The sequence below is a fragment of the Vicia villosa genome, unplaced genomic scaffold (assembly GCF_029867415.1).
Source record: "Vicia villosa cultivar HV-30 ecotype Madison, WI unplaced genomic scaffold, Vvil1.0 ctg.000011F_1_1, whole genome shotgun sequence".
Classification (NCBI taxonomy): Eukaryota; Viridiplantae; Streptophyta; class Magnoliopsida; order Fabales; family Fabaceae; genus Vicia; species Vicia villosa.
In genome coordinates, this window is record NW_026704941.1 from 2,506,079 (window position 1) to 2,527,565 (window position 21,487).

The 21,487-nt window shown below is 34.3% G+C and overlaps 1 protein-coding gene across 1 annotated transcript; it reads left to right on the forward strand.

Annotated features, from left to right (window-relative positions):
* The first annotated feature begins 15,773 nt into the window (after positions 1-15,773).
* On the forward strand, positions 15,774-16,262 carry LOC131621816 (uncharacterized). Its single transcript, XM_058892852.1, has one exon. The coding sequence runs from the start codon at positions 15,774-15,776 to the stop codon at positions 16,260-16,262; it is 489 nt and encodes a 162-aa protein (XP_058748835.1).
* The last annotated feature ends 5,225 nt before the right edge of the window (positions 16,263-21,487 follow it).

Genomic DNA, 21,487 nt, shown 5'->3' on the forward strand with positions numbered 1-21,487 from the left:
CAAGGCGTAACATAAACTCTTTGTGAAGCATGAAAAAGGTACAAGTCCATGCTGAGACGATGTTCAAATCATTGTTTTGACTTACTCACGCCAATACACATTTTCAGAAATGAACTTAAACATCAATCTAAGTTGCTACTTGATGCTACTGTTGGAGATTCTCTGATGTCCAAAAATACGGAATATGCAACTGCAATCATTGAGCGAATAATACTCAATGATCATCAAGGACAACACAATAAGAACCCCCCCACTCAAAACAAGAATGGTATCATACAACTGAATACTAATGATGTTTTTCTTACTCAAAACAAGTTGTTATGTCTATAAATATCTCTTGGAATTTTAATCTTCAAATGTACCAAATCAATTAAAAAATCCATTTTACTTGCATTTCCTATGCTTTCATACCTTCAGCTTTTACTTATGTTTTTCATAGCATTTTAGCTTTCAAGAATTATTTTTCACACTTAACACTCATTGCAAAAATTAAAGAACCTGCATTCGAATTACAAAATTATTTTTTAATTAATATATTTGATTGAAGGAGAAAGAAATGGTCATGGATCCTTTCCAACAAAATTACATTCCAGTGAAATATCAACTATTAAAATTGATGCTGAAAATATATTAAATTTTATCTTCCCTAGGTTTAAGGTTTAGACAAAATAGGAATGAAGAGTATTAGGTTTATCTTCCTTATCAGAATTGGATTCGTAATAGGAGTTATAACCAACACCATTTGTCCCATTTCTGCTCACACCATATATCATAGAAAGCCATCATGCTTCTCCCTATGCTTCTAGCTAGGAACTTCTGAAAAGCTTTGTCATATTTCTTGAAAATTTGGAACTTATAACAAATGTCCTAACAACGTACAATGTAAAGACATATGTTATAACATCTGGTGACTTACAACAAACTTACCAAAACTGAAAGTAAATGACAGAAGGATAAATAATATAGAGAATTGTTAACCCAGTTTAGTGCAAACAACACCTTATATGGGGCCTACCAAGCCAGGAAGAGACTCCACTATCAGCATGATTAGTTCAAATCACCGCAAGAAATATGATTAAAACAGTCACACACCCTATGACCAAGGGAACCCAAGTAGAAAGATTACACTTTCCAATAAAAAGTACTTAGCTAAGAACCCTAACTAAGAACAATACTTAATCTTGCTTCAAAGCTTTGATCAAGAACATTACTCAATTTTCTTGCTTAAATGCTTCAGGAGTGACAACACACGTCCACCTCAATGTATTAGAAGATACATGAGTGACACAAAAGAACAGAAAACACAAAGAGCTTGAAGAGCTTACAAAACAACAACCCTTATGTCACCCACAGTTTTTCTTGTGCGAATGCTTGAGAAATTAGGTTTTCCAAGTTCCTTTTTATAGATACTTACAGAATGGGCTTGAACTTTAATCTGAATCCTATCTTCTCTTTTTTGAAAACAACTGCAAGATCTTTTCACAAATTAGGAAAAAATAAAATCAAATAAAATCTTAGTATTCTAAAAGAACTCCCAAATATTCTTTTTCTAAAAACAGAGACTAATTTATATTTGTCATAATCATCCCTTGATTGCCTACGCCTGTAACGATTATATGAATATTCCAGATTCTCATATTTTTCAATCAAATCTTTCAAGGTTTAAAAACCAGTCTGAACTGCCAGGATGTTCTGGTGTAGAATGTCACAATATTTAGCAGGACATCTATCAAAACACATAACAATAGAACCTATAATGGCAGCAGAACAAGATGTTACAACATCTTGTTCAACATCAGTTAAGAACCATGTTTTAGAAAAATTATGCCAATACAAAAACCATGGAACTAACAATCGCCCCCTTTGGAAATTTTTAGCTAAAACAACCAAAGCACAGTTAAGTCTTGGAGATAAAACATATTTAAATGATAGAATGCAAATTTAAACACAAACTGCAAAGATATATCAGAGATGCATAGCAGTTACACATAAGCTCTTTGGAGCTTGTACAAACATACAGGTACATTACCCTCTGTCATACAGAACTAGTACTCCCCCTTAAAGGGATACCAGAACAAACATGAGTTACTCAAGTTTACAAATCAGAGGCATATGCAGCAGAAGATTATTTAAACAGCCTCACATTCAGCAGGATGTCAAAACATCTTGCACACATTCTTCAATCTCCGGTCTTCAGGCCAGAGCAGCACAATCAAGCAGCATGAAAAACTATCATGATCCTCCTAAATAGTTGCGGGTAGGCAACCACAACACTACTTTTCTTAGCAATAGCACAACCAAGATGTATGCCAACCAACATGTTGTAACATGTGTTGTGACATCAGGAAAATCAAACACACAAACGCTTTACTCCCCCCTTTTAGCCAAAAATTGACGAAAATAGAGTAAATGTAAAAACAAATGGAAGCATAAAAATATTGCAAGCAAGCAACACACACAAACAGTTGGAAGCACACAAAAAGTTGGAAACACACAAACAATTGAAAACACACAAGCAGATCACCTTTAGGTGGTCTTCCATATCTTGCCCCTGTCAAAAAGCCTTCGGCATTCCTTATGGTTGTCTTGTAGAGTCCATAGTAATTTGAATAGGCTTCATTAGCCTCAGAAAATAGAGGAAAGATGCAGTATCAGTTGCATTCCTCCATGTTTGTAATTGCTATAACTCTTCAATAGTGCAAGTTCCAACTCCATTGCTTATGTTTTGATTTGTTTTAAGAACTACAATAAGTTGTTCCTTGTTATCAATATATTCTAGAGTAACAATCTTTCCTTCAACATTATTCTTGATTAATTGGATATCAAGATTCTTGTTCCAGCCATGTTGAATTAGATATTTGATAATATTGAGATCAACACAGCGTCATGTCAAGACATTATGGTTGACATTATTCAGCAAAAATCCAGCGAAATTTAATATATGAAATCTCAACAAAAAAATCAAATCCAGTGAAATAATGGGATTTAAACTGGACCAAATCCAGCGAAAATCCCAAAGAAGATAATCCATTCTTGTAAAGAATAGTCATGAATGACTATTAGCCGAACCACCATCTAACTTTTAATTTCTATAGCATAATTTGATCACGAATATTTTTATATCAAACTTCTATAATTACATGTTCAGTATTTGATTGAATTTTCCAAATCACTGCGTGGAACTATAATTTTGTAAAAAAATCTACCAAATATAGCTTTTGAAAATGAAGATAGCTCCCTGTAATTCTTACAAAGTTACCATCAAGTATGAGTGTAAGCGGATCATAAAACCGATTAAATTGACAATTCAAATTTAAAATTTTGGAAAATTTATGATTTGGTTTCAAAATCAAACATAACCAATAAAAACTGAAGTGGTTTCGTTTGGTTCGGTTCTCAATTTTCTTTTTTAGGAACCTTCAAATGATGAACTGAAATGATGACTATAGTTATCCATTTGATATTTTATTCAACTCATCATTAAGAGCAAATTTTACACTAACTCAACTTTTCTCGGTATTTGTTTGCGCAACCAGCAACAAAAAAAGCAGCCAACAACCAAACTCTAAGGGTGTGTTTGATTTGCTAAAAAATAAGGGACTGGACAACACAACTCTAGTTATCCTGTGTTTGATTTAAAATTTGTTTACGGGACAGGACAAAACTTAGGATTAAGGACTGGACAAAAACTCAAATTTTTGTTCCTCACTAAACCATGGGACAACTTTTTGTCCATGATACAAGTTATTTCAAATACGGAAATACTTTTTATTTTCTACTAAAAATATACATTCTCTCTCATTCTCCTCTATTAATATTTACAGTATGAAAATACATTTTTATCCCTAGTATAAATTATTTAAAAGACGAAAATACCCTTTTATTTTTCACTGGTACAAGTTATTTAAAATACTGACATACCATTTTATTTTCAACTAAAAATATATATTCTCTCTACCATTCTTCTCTATTAATATTTACAATATGAAAATACTCTTTTGTCCCTATTGTAAATTATTTAAAAGACCAAAATACCCCTTTTTTTATACTGGCACAAGTTATTTAAAATACATAAATATCCTTTTAGTTTCTATTAAAAATATATATTCTCTCTCGTTCTCCTCTATTTGCTATGTGAAAATAATCTTATGTCCCTAGAAGAAGTTATTAAAAGACGAAAATATCTTTTTACTTTACTTTTTATTTATATATATAAAGGATATTTTAGTAAATGTAATTTTATTTTATTTGTCCTGTCCATTGTTCATCAAACATAATACATGACAAAAAGTTGTCTAGTACTTTAAAGGTATGTACTGTACTGTTCTGTCCAATACTTACCATTTTGCAAATTAAACGCACCCTAAGTAACAAAAACTTGCTCACCCTGAGTTATTGTTCTAGTCGGCCACCATCACTATTTCACTCGACATCGTCGTTTTACTTCATTCTAGTCACATTTTTTGTGTTTCAAGTTCTCTTGTTAGTTTCATTTTTTTATTTTTTATTTATTTTTTTATTTTTTAGTTGAAATAGATTATATGTAATGTATTATTTGAAAAAACAATAGCAGAAAATACATCAAAAAAAATATGATAGCACAAAATATACATATGAATATTTTGTTCAGAAAAAAGCGTTGTAAATTGATCAATCGAACCAAACTAAACGAACTAAACCAAATTGTTTGGATCAAGTCCATTTTAAAATAACACTAAAAACTAAATCAAACTAAACCGAACTAATCTGATTTGTTTGGATCGGTTCCATTTTAAAAAACACTAAAAACCACAATAAATCAAACCAATGAAGATATTATTGTTCAGACATTTTTTTTGATAAAATCGATTATGTTGTGAAAACAATGTCAGAATAACAAAGTATAATCAGTTTCTTTATCGGCAAGAAACACCCAAGGGTAGAAAATAGAGAAGCAAGAAGAACACAATGAATTGGTTATAAACTGGTATACTTTAATTTCTCTTTGAAACAAGATTGCAATTGTTACAAAATAAGAAATAACATCTCTCACCCTAATAATTAGGATTTACACTATGTAATGATGAGAGACTAGTATGCTATTTATAAGAAAACTAACACACTATACTAATGGGTTTTTTCACACAGGCTCATTACACAAGATAACCTAAAGAACAAGCTAAATAATACAATTGGGCATAATAACTAGACCCAATTCGACATGTTAACAATCCTAACATACTTCGACTACAACATGAGAACAGACTTCGACGACATGCTATGAACTTGTCGAGTTGTCGAACCGAGAAGCTACCTTTCGACCATACTAGAGTTCGATCCAATATATCACAAATCTCCACCTTGGAACAAACTTTATAATCATCAAAGAACAAACTATCTTTCTTCATGCAACTTCCTCAACTGCATACAGTGGAAAAACTTGCAACTTGGCAATGTCGGTGATCATATCAGCAACATTGTGTTCTCTCAAAACCTTCAGAACTTGGATTTCTCCACGCTCGATTACCCATCTGACGAAATGCAACCTCACATTGATGTGCTTGGTTTGCTCATGATAGGCTTTATTCTTCAACAAATGTATAACACTTTGACTATCACATTTAACAATGACAACTTGACCTTGAAATTCCAGCTCCTTAGCAAAACCTTCAAGCTACAATGCTTCTTTCACAACTTCAGTGAGGGCGATATATTCCGCTTCATTGGTTTATAAGGCTACAACCATTTGAAACGTCGCTTTCCAACTAATTGTCGTGCCAAACATAGTGAACACATATCCAAAAATAGATTTCCTAGAATCCATACAACCTGCATAATCAGAGTCGACATACCCTTCGATTAATGCTTTACTATCTTCGCCACAGGCTCCACCATAAATTAGGACTCTGTTTAGAGACCCATTTATGTACCTTAGAATCCACTACAATGCTTGCAAGTGACCCTTTCTAAGATTCGCCATGTACCTGCTTACAAGACTTACTATATATGCTATGCCGGGTCTAGTATAGACCATAACATACATGAAAGAACTTTCTATGTTAGCATATGGGAGGCTATTCATATAAGTTCTTTCGACCTCAATATTAGGACAGTGGTTTATACTCATCTTGAAATGAGGGATTGTCGGAGTTACAACAGGCTTTAAATTTGACATACCAAACTTCTCGAGAATCTTCTGTAGGCATGTCTCTTGAGATAAGCATAATTTCGACTTCTTTCTATCTCTTCGATGTTAATCCCAAGAATTCTGGATGCAGCTCCCAGATCCTTTATGTCGAACTCCTTATTGAGTTCAGCCTTCACTTTCATCACATTCTCGACATTGTTGCTCGTTGTGAGAATATCATCCACATAAAGCAATAAAATAACAAATGAATTTCTATGTCGAAATCTGAAGTAAACATAATGGTCGAACTGACTTCTAATGAAAACCACTAAAAACCAAAATAAATCAAACCCATGAAGATATTATCGTTAGGACATTTTTTTGCTGTTGTGAAAACAATGTCAAAATAACAGCTTCTTTATCGGCAAGAAACACACAAGGGTAGAAAAGGGGGAAGTAAGAATAACACAATGAATTGGTTATAAATTGTTATTCTTTTTTTTCTCTTTGAAACCAGATTATAAGTGCTACAATATAATAAATAACCTTTCTCGCCTTAATTAGGATTTGCATTATGCAATGATGAAAGACTAGTATGCTATTTATAAGAAAATTAACACACTAAACTAATGGGCTTTTTCACACAGACACATTACACAAACTAACCTAGAGAACAAGCTAACTTAAACAATTAGGCATAAAAATAGGGTCAATTCGATATGCTAACAATCCTAGTATAATTTGACTACAGAGTGAGAACAGACTTCGACGACATGCTATGAACCTGTCGAATTATCGAACCTAAAAGCTACCCTTCGACCATACTAGAATTCGATTAAATATCTCAGATATTCAAACCGAACCAATTACACCTCTATAAGTGTTCTCACTCAAACACTTAATTACGTCTTGATAACATCTCATCTCATGTTATACAAATTAAGTGTGGCCCTTTTATGATGATTACCCGTCAAAGTTGGAAAATCAGGGCAAAAAAGTTAACCAATGATTTTCATCTTAAAGTGAAAATTATTTGAGAACTTTGAAAGCAGCTAAACAATATCTCAAGAGCTTTTCAAGATAGTAGAAAAAAAGAACACATTTAAGTCATGCTTGGGTGTACGTATAAAATTAATCTATATAAGAGCATGCTTGACTACTTGGGTGAATAAATGCCAAAGTAATGATGATTATTAATCATTCTTATTCTTATTGAGACTAACCAAATTTAATTGACAAGTGACATTACAATGTACTAACATTCTATGTTTATGAAAAAACTCATGTCTTTGAGAAGAAGAAACATTGTAGTCTTGTGTTATTCAAGTTTGAAAGTAATAAATCAAGATATTAATTTTGTATCAAAAAGAAGAAAGGCAATGAGGTGATTTCAATCAAGAGAACTCATCACTAGTAGTATATAAAAATGGCTTTGCTCAAAACAAAAATAAAACTTCTATTTTTAGTGACTTTGGAGATATGCAATTAATTATATATTAAGCAAGAATCTATAGATTTTTATGAATATTGATTATAGTATGTAATTGTTGCATCAGGCATATGTAATTAAATTTGCTTGTCCAAATTCACACTTTTCTTTTCCACAAGGCAGGGCTTTTAATTTTAACTGCAGAACCACATATATCCACCATAAGAAAAACCAAATTAGAGACTAATTTCATATTAACTGTCAAAAGAAATTCATGAATTATAAATTGTAAAATTTAAATATATGATTACTATTTTTTTTTTTTTTTTTACTATTGATCGATCAAAATAGCGTTAAAAATTCCCATAAGAACTTTAACGACTGCAAAAATCAATAATTCAATTTTACGAGGCTTTAACGACTACAAATTACGAAACAAATTTGCTAGACTATTGGCTGTCACAATTTTCGCTCTCATTTTCTATGTACATAATATATTGGGGTGGAAGTGAATTAGAAATAATTGATTAAACCGATCATCTAAATCAAATGTTAAAAACCGATCTTACAATACAAATGAGATACTGAACATGTAATATATATATATATATATATATATATATATATATATATATATATATATATATATATATATATATATATATATATATATATATATATATATATATATATATATATATATATATATATATATATATATATATATATATATATATATATAGGGGACGACTCAGGTGAGAACACTTGGTTATTATGAGAAATGAGAACAATGAATCACGACTGTTAAATTTTGATTTTTTGATTTTAATGAACTGGATTGGTTTCTCTTTCTATATTGATTTAAAATAAATATTAAAGATTTTAGAAAGAGAAATCAATCTAGTCCATTAAAATCAAAAAAATCAAAATTTAACGGTCGTGATTCATTGTTCTCATTTCTCATAATAACCAAGTGTTACTTGATTATTATGAGAAATGAGAACAATGAATCACGACCATTAAATTTTGATTTTGTTGATTTTAATGGACTAGATTGATTTCTCTTTCTAAAATCTTTAATATTTATTTTAAATCAATATAGAAAGAGAAACCAATCCAGTTCATTAAAATCAAAAAATCAAAATTTAACAGTCGTGATTCATTGTTCTCATTTCTCATAATAACCAAGTGTTCTCACCTGAGTCGTCCCCTATATATATATATATATATATATATATATATATATATATATATATATATATATATATATATATATATATATATATATATATATATACATATATATATGAGAGGGTTATATTTACTCCAGGAGTAAGTTATTATAACTTACTCCAAATCTAGACCATTGATTCTTTTCGTTTCATTCTATAACTATAAATGTGAGATTTTGGATCGAACTCTAGTATGGCCGAAGGGTAGCTTCTTGGTTCGACAGGGTTAAGCATGAAGTCGAAGGTTGTTCACATGCTTGTGTCGAAGATGCTAGGGTTGTTAGCATGTTAAATTAGGTTTTAGTGTTTAAACCCTAATTTGTTAAGTTAGCTTGTTTATTAAGTTGACTTGTGTAATGGGCCTTGTGGAAAAAGCCCATTAGTTAGTATGTTAGGTTTTATTATAAATAGCATACTAGTCTCTCATCATTGCTAAGCTGCAAATCCTAATTTAGGGTGAGAGAGGTTATTTGTTATTCTTGTAAACTTGTAATCTTGTTTTAAGAGAAAGTAAAAGAATAACGGTTATAACCAATTATTGTGTTCTTCTTCTCCCCTATAATTCCCTATTATACTTTGTTATTGGTATCGTTTTTCACAACAAATTGGTGCGGTGAGCGTGGAGAAGATGCCGTCAACAAAGTATGAGATTGAAAAATTCACCGGAGTGAATGATTTCGGTCTGTGGCGCTTGAAGATGAAAGCCCTACTGGTTCAGCAGGGTTGTTTGGAAGCGTTGAAGGGAGAGGCAGCCATGAATGCTGCATTAACGGCAGCGGAGAAGACAACTATGATCGAGAAAGCACACAGCGCAATTTTGTTGAGCCTTGGTGATAAGGTTCTCCGACAGGTATCAAAGGAGACGACGGCATCAGGGTTATGGGTGAAACTTGAAAGTTTGTATATGACCAAATCGCTGGTAAATCGACTCTACCTGAAGCAAGCTTTGTATTCATTCAAGATGATTGAAGACAAAGTATTGGCTGAGCAGTTGGATATGTTCAACAAGCTGATTCTTGATCTTGAAAATATTGATGTGAAGATCGATGATGAAGATCAAGCGCTGTTACTATTGTGTTCTTTGCCTAGATCACATGCTCACTTCAAAGAAACTCTCTTGTATGGAAGGGAGTCCCTGACGTTTGAAGAAGTTCAATCAGCCTTGTACTCTAAGGACTTGAATGAACGAAAGGAGCATAAACCTTCGACTGTTGGCGAAGGTTTGGCCGTTAAAGGAAAACTCTTACGAAAGGATGGTAAGTTCGACAAGAAGAAAGGCAAAAGCCAGTCGAAGTCTTACAGTGGCGAAGCATCTGGCATTCGATGCTACCATTGTAAAAAGGAGGGTCACACAAGAAAGGTGTGCCCTGAACGCCTGAAATATCATGGAGGTAAGGATAATGGCAACGCTGCCATTGTTCAAGATGATTTCGAATCATCTGATGTTCTTGTGGTTTCAAGCAGTGACTCTAAGAGAGAGTGGATTATGGATTCAGGTTGCACTTGGCACATGACTCCAAACAAAGACTTGTTCGAGGAATTATGTGATCAAGATGGTGGATCAGTATTGCTGGGAAACAACAAGGCTTGCAAGATTGCAGGTATTGGATCTGTTAGATTCAAGCTCCATGATGAGTCAATAAGGTTGTTGACTGAAGTCAGGTATGTTCCTGATTTGAAGAGAAATCTGCTTTCTCTTGGTGAATTCGACAAGAAAGGATATGTTTTCCAAGGAGAGAAAAGTATCCTAAGAGTCATGAAGGGTTCGAAGGAAGTCTTGAGAGGCGTGAAGAAACAAGGCTTGTATACCCTTGAGGCTGAAGTTGTAAGTGGTTCGACAAATGTTGCATCCACGAAACCTTTGTCGAAAACTGAAATCTGGCACATGAGATTGGGCCATGTCAGTGAAAGGGGTCTGGTCGAATTAGGGAAACAAAATCTGCTTGGTGGAGACAAAGTCGAAAAGCTGAAGTTTTGTGAACCCTGTGTACTTGGAAAATCTTGCAGAGTGAAGTTCAACAAAGGCAAATCAAGAACACATGGATCCCTTGATTACATCCATGCTGATCTTTGGGGGCCTGCAAGGTGTGCATCACATTCTGGGGCAAGGTATTTCCTATCCATAGTAGATGATTATTCTAGAAAATTATGGGTATTCATCCAGAAGACTAAGGATGAAACGTTTGAGAATTTCAAAAGTTGGAAGACTCTGGTTGAAAATCAGATTGGCAGAAAGGTCAAGAGGTTAAGAACCGACAATGGCCTTGAATTTTGCAATGAGGCATTCGACAGTTTTTGTGCTACCTCTGGTATTGCAAGGCATAGAACTACTGCAAGTACTCCACAACAAAATGGTTTGGCTGAAAGGTTTAATTGAACTATTTTGGAGAGAGTTAGATGTATGTTGACTAGTGCGGGGTTAAAGAAGGTGTTCTGGGCTGAGGCTGTTGCGACAGCAACATATCTGATAAACAGATGTCCTTCGACAGCGTTATATATGAAGACACCTGAAGAAGTTTGGTCGGGACATCCACCAGATCTCGATAAACTGAGAGTATTTGGCTGCATAGCCTATGCTCACATTAGGCAAGACAAGGTCGAACCTAGAGCTCTGAAATGCATGTTCATGGGATACCTAGAAGGAGTCAAAGCTTATAGGCTATGGTGCCTAGAGCCAGGTCACAGGAGGTGTATCACCAGTCGAGATGTTGTTTTCAATGAAGCTGAAATGGCTTTTAAGAAAACTGATGATGTTGGTCGAAGTACAGAAACATCTGACGAAGAGCTGGAACAGGTAGAGATTCCTGTTGAGGTGGAGCATGTTGATGCTGAATTGCATGTCCCTGATGAAGTCGAAGAAGAAGCAGAAGATGCCGAGGAAGTTGAGGAAACTGACGATGACTACCTATTGTCGAGAGATAGGTCGAGAAGATTCATCAAACCACCTCAGAGACTTGGGTATGCAGATCTTATAGCTTATGCATTAATCTCTGCCAGTGAGGTTCTTGATGATGAACCTAGAGATTATAAGGAAGTTATGAGGAGTCAAAATAAGACTGAATGGCTGAAGGCCATGGATGATGAGATGAAATCTCTTCATGATAATCACACTTGGGAACTGATCAAGAAACCTGCTGGGGCAAGGTTAGTCAGCTGTAAATGGATTTTCAAAGTTAAGGAAGGAATTGAAGGAGTGACGTCGAAAAGATATAAGGCAAGGTTAGTCGCAAGGGGTTTCACTCAGAAAGAATGTGTCGACTTCAATGATGTGTTTTCTCCTGTTGTGAAACATAGGTCCATTCGAATGCTGCTTGCCATGGTGGCACAGTTCGATCTTGAACTGGAACAGATGGATGTGAAAACTGCGTTCTTGTATGGTGATCTAGATGAAACGATCCTGATGAGGCAACCTGAAGGGTATGTCGAAAAGGGGAAGGATGATTATGTGTGTAAGTTAAAGAGATCCTTGTATGGGCTGAAACAATCTCCTCGACAGTGGAATAGGAGATTCGACAAGTTCATGGCACGCATAAGTTTCATTAGAAGTCAGTTCGACCACTGTGTTTACTTCAGATTTCGACCTGGTAATTCATTTGTTATTTTGTTGCTTTATGTGGATGATATTCTCATAGCAAGCAACAGTGTCGAAGATGTGATGAGGGTGAAGGCTGAACTCAATAAGGAGTTCGATATGAAGGATCTGGGAGCTGCTTCCAGGATTCTTGGAATTGACATTGGAAGAGATAGAAAGAAGTCGAAGTTATGCCTATCTCAAGAGGCATATCTACGGAAGATTCTTGAAAAGTTTGGTATGTCGAATTCGAAGCCAGTTGTGACTCCAACAAACCCTCAATTCAAGCTGAGTATTGATCAGTGTCCCAGTACTGATGTGGAAAGAGCCTATATGAATAGCATCCCATATGCTAATATAGTTGGTTCTTTGATGTATGCTATGGTTTGTACTAGACCCGACATAGCATACGCAGTAAGTCTTGTAAGCAGGTACATGGCGAATCCTGGAAAGGCTCACTGGCAAGCATTGAAGTGGATTTTAAGGTACATAAATGGGTCTCTGAATAGAGTCCTAATTTATGGTGGAGCCTTGGGTGAAGATGGTAAAGCAGTAATCGAAGGATATGTCGACTCTGATTATGCAGGTTGTATGGATTCCAGGAAATCTATTTCTGGATATGTTTTCACTATGTTTGGCACAGCAATTAGTTGGAAAGCAACACTTCAGAAGGTTGTTGCTCTATCAACCACTGAAGCGGAGTACATTGCATTAACTGAAGCTGTGAAAGAAGCATTGTGGCTTGAAGGTTTTGCGAAGGAGCTGAAACTTCAAGGTCGAGGTATCACTGTTAAATGTGATAGTCAAAGTGCAATACACCTGTCGAAGAATTCAGCCTATCATGAGCGAACTAAGCACATTGATGTGAGGCTGCATTTCGTCAGAGGAGTAATCGAGCGTGGAGAAGTCCAAGTGCTGAAGGTTTCGACTGAAGACAATGCTGCTGATATGATCACCAAGACATTGTCGAGTTGCAAGTTTTTCCACTGTATGCAGTTGATAAAGCTGCATGAAGAAAGCTAGTTTGTTCCCTTGATGTTGTAGAGTTAGATCCAAGGTGGAGATTTGTGAGATTTTGGATCGAACTCTAGTATGGCCGAAGGGTAGCTTCTTGGTTCGACAGGGTTAAGCATGAAGTCGAAGGTTGTTCACATGCTTGTGTCGAAGATGCTAGGGTTGTTAGCATGTTAAATTAGGTTTTAGTGTTTAAACCCTAATTTGTTAAGTTAGCTTGTTTATTAAGTTGACTTGTGTAATGGGCCTTGTGGAAAAAGCCCATTAGTTAGTATGTTAGGTTTTATTATAAATAGCATACTAGTCTCTCATCATTGCTAAGCTGCAAATCCTAATTTAGGGTGAGAGAGGTTATTTGTTATTCTTGTAAACTTGTAATCTTGTTTTAAGAGAAAGTAAAAGAATAACGGTTATAACCAATTATTGTGTTCTTCTTCTCCCCTATAATTCCCTATTATACTTTGTTATTGGTATCGTTTTTCACAACAATAAATTTTTGATGAATTCTGAATCTGATTCATCGTCGTCACTGTTAACCTTAAGGAAGAACAAATGTTGGATAAGGCATTATGTAAGAAAATCAACATTACATCAAATTTGTTTGCTATTGCAATCCATTCCAAAAATTATTTCTAAGCTTATTTAAGTTTCATTATATTTCATCAAAATGTTTTCATTATCAATGCTTGAGTTTCAAAACATAGCGTCCAAGATATAAAGTTATGGTGTTCATGTTCTGGATGGATGTAGGGGGTTTCGTGTGGATTCTTGTGTTTGTAATATCGCCAACGTTGTTACTTTAAAAATGGACGATAAATATACATTATAGACAAAACTGTGTTACTTTTCCCTCGGTTCTTTAGTAAAACTGAGGTAAAGGTTATTTTTTTAAATTAAAAATAAAACTAAATAGGGACTTTTCTCCCCGGTGTCTAAATATACTGAGATAATTGATTACTTCTATTGAAAAAATGTTGAATGGAAAAAAACTTAAAAGTAACATGTATTATTTCATTTTTCAATTTTTTACCATTCATTATTAACTTTGTGTGTTGCAATATTCAAACAAAAGACTATATTCAATTAGCCCCTTTTGTTATCCTAATTAAAACCCCCTTTGTTATCCTAATTAGTCCCTTCTATTGAATTTTCTAGAATAAATGTTAAATATCGCCTATGTGGCTGTACTAATGCCTTTTTAAAATCTCACATGACTTTTAGTTTGATTTTTTTTAAATTTTATTAATCCAATTATTTTAATTTAAATTATCAATTACATTTTCAACTCTTCAGTTACCAACCCTAGCTCACTCTTATCTAAAACTCTTCACTTACGAACCCTAGCTCACTCTTCTCTAAAACTCTCCAAAATGTACGTTGGAACTTGGAGCGATGAAGAAGATGAATACAAAAACGTTTTCACCATTATCCATTTCCAATTTTCTTCTAAGGTACAATTATCTATTTTAAAAACCAAACCTTTTTTGTTTTCACCTTCTTCAAAGACTGATTTCTTCATTATTTAGTCCGACTAGGTCATGACTAATACTACCTCCGGTCCTATTTATAAGAAAAAATTCTCTTTTTAGATACATTATTTATTTAATGTATCTAAAAAGAGAATCTTTTCTTATAAATGAGACCAGAGGGAGTAGGTTTTAGTGTGTTGACCATCACAGGGGTGAGTTTTTTTGTTTAAGAAATTAGGTTATAAGGGGTTATAGGAGGTTTTGGAAGTAAACCCTGATTACTAGAGTTATTTTGAGGTTCTAAGTGGTATAAAGGATTTAGGGTACCTAAAATTTGAGAGTTTGTGGTATTATGATGCAATGGGTATTAATGGGCTAGTTTTGTTGAAAGATGATGAAGTAACAAAGAGAATAAAAATCATAGCACCGATTAATAGGAATGTGCATTTATATGTCATTCATCCACTTTCACAACCAGATTATATTGATGAGCCAATACTCTCTCTAAAAAACATTGTAGGACCCAATGAAAAATAAGAAGAATGTGAGGTACGATAAAATAATAGTTTGGAGGATTTGAATAGTGCATAAAATGACAATTTGGATGATTTAAGTAATGGTGTAAAAGGTAATTTTGAAGATTTGAATAATCTAAATGACAAGTTTGATGAAGGAGAGACCACTGGTGTAGAAGATGCAGTTGACCAAGAAGATGCATGTGAGGAAGTTAATTTGGAGGGGACCACTAAGGGCATTGACCAAGAAGATTCATGTGAGGATGTTAGGAGGGAACCACTGAGGGTGAGGATGTTAATTTGTAGGGGACCAACAGGCTATTGAACAAGAAAATGCAATAGTGGATATTACTTTGGAAGGGACCACTGATTATATGGTATGTCTTCAAGAAGATGCAGTAGTGGATTTTACTGATTATGCAGTAGTTGAGGGATAAATGTGTAACCAAGAAGAAGATGTGGGAGTAGAATGTAACCAAAAAGACGGTGGTGGTAGTGAAAATAGTTCTTTGAATGAGAACTTTGGAGATTCATATGACGATGATGATAAAGGAATTGGTGAAGAGACTGCAATTTATAGTCAGGATGGAAAAACAAAAGGTAAAGGAAAGGGGAAGGGAAAAGCAAAAGGTAAAAGAAAGGGTAAGGGAAAAGTAAAAGGTAAAAGAAAGGAGAAGGGCAAAGCAAAAGGTAAAGGGAAGGGAAAATCCAAGATTTGGAGACCAAGGAAACAAAGGGAAGTGGAAGAATCATTTGAAGATAGTGGTTCAATTGATGATGTGAATGAAGGTGGGGTTCCAAAGGAAAGTTTAAGAGGATTGAGTGACATTGAGGAATATGATAGTGATGAGTTACCTCAAGAGTATGATCGTGAAGATGAAGATATATTAAAGGATGATATTCAAACATTCATACTTCCAAAATAATGGAGGATTACAAGGGGTAATTAGGGACATATTTTGATACAAATGAGAACTTTAAAAATGAAATTAGAACATATGTTTTTAATTTTGGTAGAAACCTGGAATTTTAGAAAAATGATAACAAGAGGATGAGAGTGATATGCTAGAAAGGCTGTCTATGTGAGTCATACTATTAAAAAATACAAGATGAAGAGACCTGGCAGTTGAGAAAACTAATGGACAAGCACACACGTAGTAGGGATTATAAGGTTAGATTCCTTAATTCCAAATGGTTGGGCAAAAAGACACTTGCATACAGAGGAAAGTCACTTACTGTTGAATTTATTTATGGTTCATTTAAGGAGAAATATACATGAATCCATGATTATGGTCACGAACTCTTAAGGGAAAACCCTGGATCAATTGTGAAAATTACAAGTCAATCATTTCAAGGTGGAGATGAAAGTAGTGAAAATCCTGTGAGGTCTTTGAATCCATATTTCCAAAGGATTTATATATGCTTCATAGCTTGAAAAGATAGTTTTTTCAAGTGCATGCCAATTATAGGATTGGATGGGTGTTTCTTAAAGGGTTATTATGGCGGACATATACTAGCAACCATTGGGAAGGACCCAAATGACCAAATGCTGCCAATAGCATTTGATATTGTTAAGGGTGAAACCAAATATTCATGGAGTTGGTTTTTGAAACTGTTGACATCTGATTTGGGAGGTGTCAGATTATGCAAGACTTATACATTTATAAGTGATCAACAAAAGGTGCATAAACGGATATATTTTAATTATTTCTTACATATTTAGCAGTTTCAGACCTACACATTTATAACTGATTTATTTTACTGTAATACAGGGTTTCCTGCCAACACTTGATTAGTTACTACTAGAGGTTGACGAAAGGTTTTGTGTTAGATATTGATATTCATACCTTTAATGTGTAACTATATTTTTCTGTTTCATATTAGTACCTTTTCTGTTTTAACTGTATTGTCTTTAGTCCCTTTAATATTTAAAAGGTTGCAATTTTGTCCCTATGTTGTGTTTGTAGGCATTTATACAACAATTTCATAAAGAAGTTTCCCGGTGTTAAACTGAAGGAACTGATGTGGAAGGCTGCAACTGCTACTCATGTACATGCTTCGGAAAAATCATGCTTGAAATCAAAAGTGTTAATGAGGAGGCATTCAAGGACCTTTTGAAGCTTCCACCAAGGTTCTGGAGAAAATAAAGGTTTAGAACTAGTCCAAGGTGTGACACATTAGTGAACAATATGTTAGAGGCATTTAACTTAATATTAGTACCTGCAAGAGCTAAGCCTATTGTGAATATGATTGAAGAAATTAAAGTTTATCTTAAGCAAATGTGGGAGTCCAATAGGCAGAAGATTGCCAAATTTGATGGTAACATTCGACAAATTATCAAAAAGAGAATGAACAAGGATTGCTATGAGGCTTGATATGCACCAGTGCTATATCCAGTTAATGAGGAATGCTTATGGACAAAAACATATGATGTTGATCTACAACCACCACCCATAAAAGGCAACCTTGTAGACCTAAGAAAAAAAGGAACAAGGAGGTTGGAGAACAAGTGAGACATGAGTCACAGTTGAAACGAGCTAAATTTGGTATCAAATGCAGTCAGTTCTATATGGATGTCACAACAAGGCCACATGCAAGCTTCCTCCTCCAGTCACCTAGCTAACACAAGGTGACTTTGCACCCATAACTCAACCAGCATAAGGTGAATCTACATCCACAACTCAACCATCTACAACTTCTACTCAGCTAACACCATCTGTAAATGCTAGTCAACCAACACCATCTGCACTTGTTAGTTAGTCAACACCATCTACACCTTCAACTCATGAAGCATCATCCACAACTTCAACTCAACAAGCACCCAGAAAGAAAAGGAGAATTCAAAAAGGCCTAAAACCTGTAATGAGCCAACCCTATTAATTTTGTTTTGTTAGTTGTGTACTGATTTGATGTAATGACTTATAATGTCACTTTGTAGCTTATGGCTTATGATGTCACTTTTGTGTGTTTTGTACTGATTTGATGTAATGACTTATAATGCCACTTTTGTGTGTTTTGTACTGATTTGATGTAATGACTTATAATGTCACTTTTGTGTGTTTTGTACTGATTTGATGTAATGACTTATAATGCCACTTTATAGCTTATGAAGCACAATGGATGTGATATCTACTTCAAAATTTTTACTTCCAACTTCAAAAATAGTCACCATCTATTCTCATAACAAAAGTGCAATACAAATAGCAATCAACTTCGTCTTCTATAAACGAAGAAAACACATCAAAATTGATTGTCATGTGGTTCGTGACAAAATACAAATTGGAACAATCTATTTGATGCCAATAAATTCTTCCAACCAAGTAGTAGACATATTAGTAAGACATTGCATCTAGAGCCATTCAAGAACCTTGTCAACAAATTATGATGATAGATATCCATTATAGTTTGAGGGGTATTAAACTACATGTCTTATAGTTTAGTGCTTTAATTATGTTTATTAACCTTACGCTTCTAAGTAACCATGTTAAATAAAAGTGGAGATACTTAGATTATTATTCTTCACTGGTTAGTTAATATTTTGAGCTGTTTAAAGGTTGTACCAACTATTGTAAAGATTAAGCATTTGGTATTTTCTATTGATGTTTGAATATTAATTTTATTACAAGTTCATTCAACTAATTACTAGTCTTTTAGAGTCAAGATAGAAAGTTTATCATAAGCATTTTGTTGATTATGATGGGAGAAAAAGTAGGAGCATAGCAATGTTATGTTATGATGGAAGAAAAAGAGCCATAGTACTTAAAAAACAAGATTCCTAATTAATAGGTGCACATGCAACATTTAATACTACTGACCTCTTTTGCTTTATTTGTTGAGCCATCAAAGGACTCTTATCGTCAGAATCTTTTGTTTTTGTCCAAATTATAAAGATATCAAAACCAAGTACATGAAAGAATGCTATGTAATTCTTTGTCCTCTCCTGATTCTTGATTCCAGATTGGTTTTGGTATCTGTCCTTTTCAGTCAAAATGCTACTTCTTTTCATCTCTTTTTCCTATCTTCACAGGCTCATGAATTCATCATACAAGGAAAGGAATCAATATATATTGTACCTTGAGATACTATGAGAACCCAAATAAAGAATAGCATCTTGCTGCTCACCTAAACTTGTCTCTTAAATCTGCTATACTACCATGGTAAATAATAACAACATTTAATTTTGTAAGGATAGCCCTAACTGGCTCAAATGATTAATGAACTCTAAATAATGTAAGGATAGCCCTAACTGGCTCAATTGATTAATGAACTCTAAATAATGTAAGGATAGCCCTAACTGGCTCAATTGATTAATGAACTCTAAATAAGGATGAATAGATTAAGAGAACATGGTTTTAAATTTAGAGAACAATAATTTTAAGTTAACTTTATTTACCATTCAGCTGAACTTCGAATTACTAGAGGGTTAACCAAAAAAAAAAGTATAATTTTAAAACTTAAAATTGAAAGTTGTTGAAAGAGACCTACAAATTGAAAGTATTTTTAATGTCAAGTTGATAAAGAGGCCAATGTCAAATGCCTGCAATGGCTAGAAGAAATCTAATAGATGTCATCTTGGCTACAGGCAAGAAAGTATCACTATAATTCAACTCAAAAATCTGAGTGTATCCTTTGACTACCAAGCGAGCTTTAAAACGATCGATCCTACCATCTGGTCAAACCTTCACTGTATAAAGCCAACGGCAACCTACTACAGATGTCCTATGGGATAGAGGTACTAGTTCCCAGGTACCACTGCTTTAAAGAGCACACATTTCATCTATCATTTCTTGCATGTACTCAGGGTGGGATAATGCTTCACCTGAAGTGTTAGGAATATAAACATAAGACAAAGAAGTTTAACAAGTATATTGCAAAGGGAAAAGATGATGATAACATAAATCAATATAATATGGAGAAAAATTTCGTGTTTGACGTAAACCTTTTCGAAAGACAATCAGAAGATCGGATTCAGGTTGCAGGTTCAGATCCAATGATGGCGAAGGCGTCGGAGGAGAATCTGCAATGACCTCAGAGACATGTATTGCCTCAAGAATATGTACGACAGACGTGGGTTAGGGACACTTATATGTTTGAAGTGGGCGAGCAGTGGGGGGGTCAACCGTATAGCTAGAATGATGGGGGATAATGGGAAATGTGAACTCCGGAAGAGGTGTGAGAGTAATTTCCTGAAGGCATTCTAGAGTTATTTGGCTAGACTCGAAATATGAAACAGACTTGAAGAAGGTAACATCGGTCGATGCGAGGTATCGCTGTAGAGTATGTGTTGTGAAAACGATGTCAAAAACAGAGTATAATAGGGAACACAATGGGAAGTAAGAAGAACAACAAGGATTGATTATAACTGTTGTTCTTTACTTTCTCTTAGAAACAAGATTACAAGTGTTACAAGAATAACAAATAACCCTCTCACCCTAAATTAGGATTTGCAGTATGCAATGATGAGAGACTAGTATGTTATTTATAATAAACCTAACATACTAAACTAATGGGCTTTTTCACAAATACTCATTAAAAACTAACTTAGGGTACAAACTAACTTAAACAATTAGACATAACAAACATGCCCGATTCAAAATACTAACAACCCTAACATTTCGACCCCCACATACTAGAACACACTTCGACTACATTATGTAGGTCTTCGACACCAGCATGTGAACATACTTCGACGACATGCATAAATCCTATCGAACCAGAAGCTACTCTTCGACCAATAGAACTTGATCCAATATCTCACAAATCTCCACCTTGAAACAAACTCTATAACATCAAAGAACAAAATAGCTTTCGTCATGCAGCTTTATCAAGTGCATACAGTGGAAAAATTTGAAACTCGACAATGTCTTGGTAATCATCTCAGCAGCACTATGATCTGTCGAAACCTTCAGTACTTGGACTCCTCCTCGCTCTATTACTCCTTTAACGAAATGCAACCTCCCATCAATGTGTTTAGTTCGCTCATGATATGCTGAGTTCTTCGACATATGTATAGCACTTTGATTATCACATTTAACAGTGATCCCTTGACCTTGAAGTTTCAGCTCTTTATCAAAATCTTCAAGCCACAATGCTTCTTTCACAGCTTCAATAAATGCAATATATTCCGCTTCAGTGGTTGATAAAGGAACAA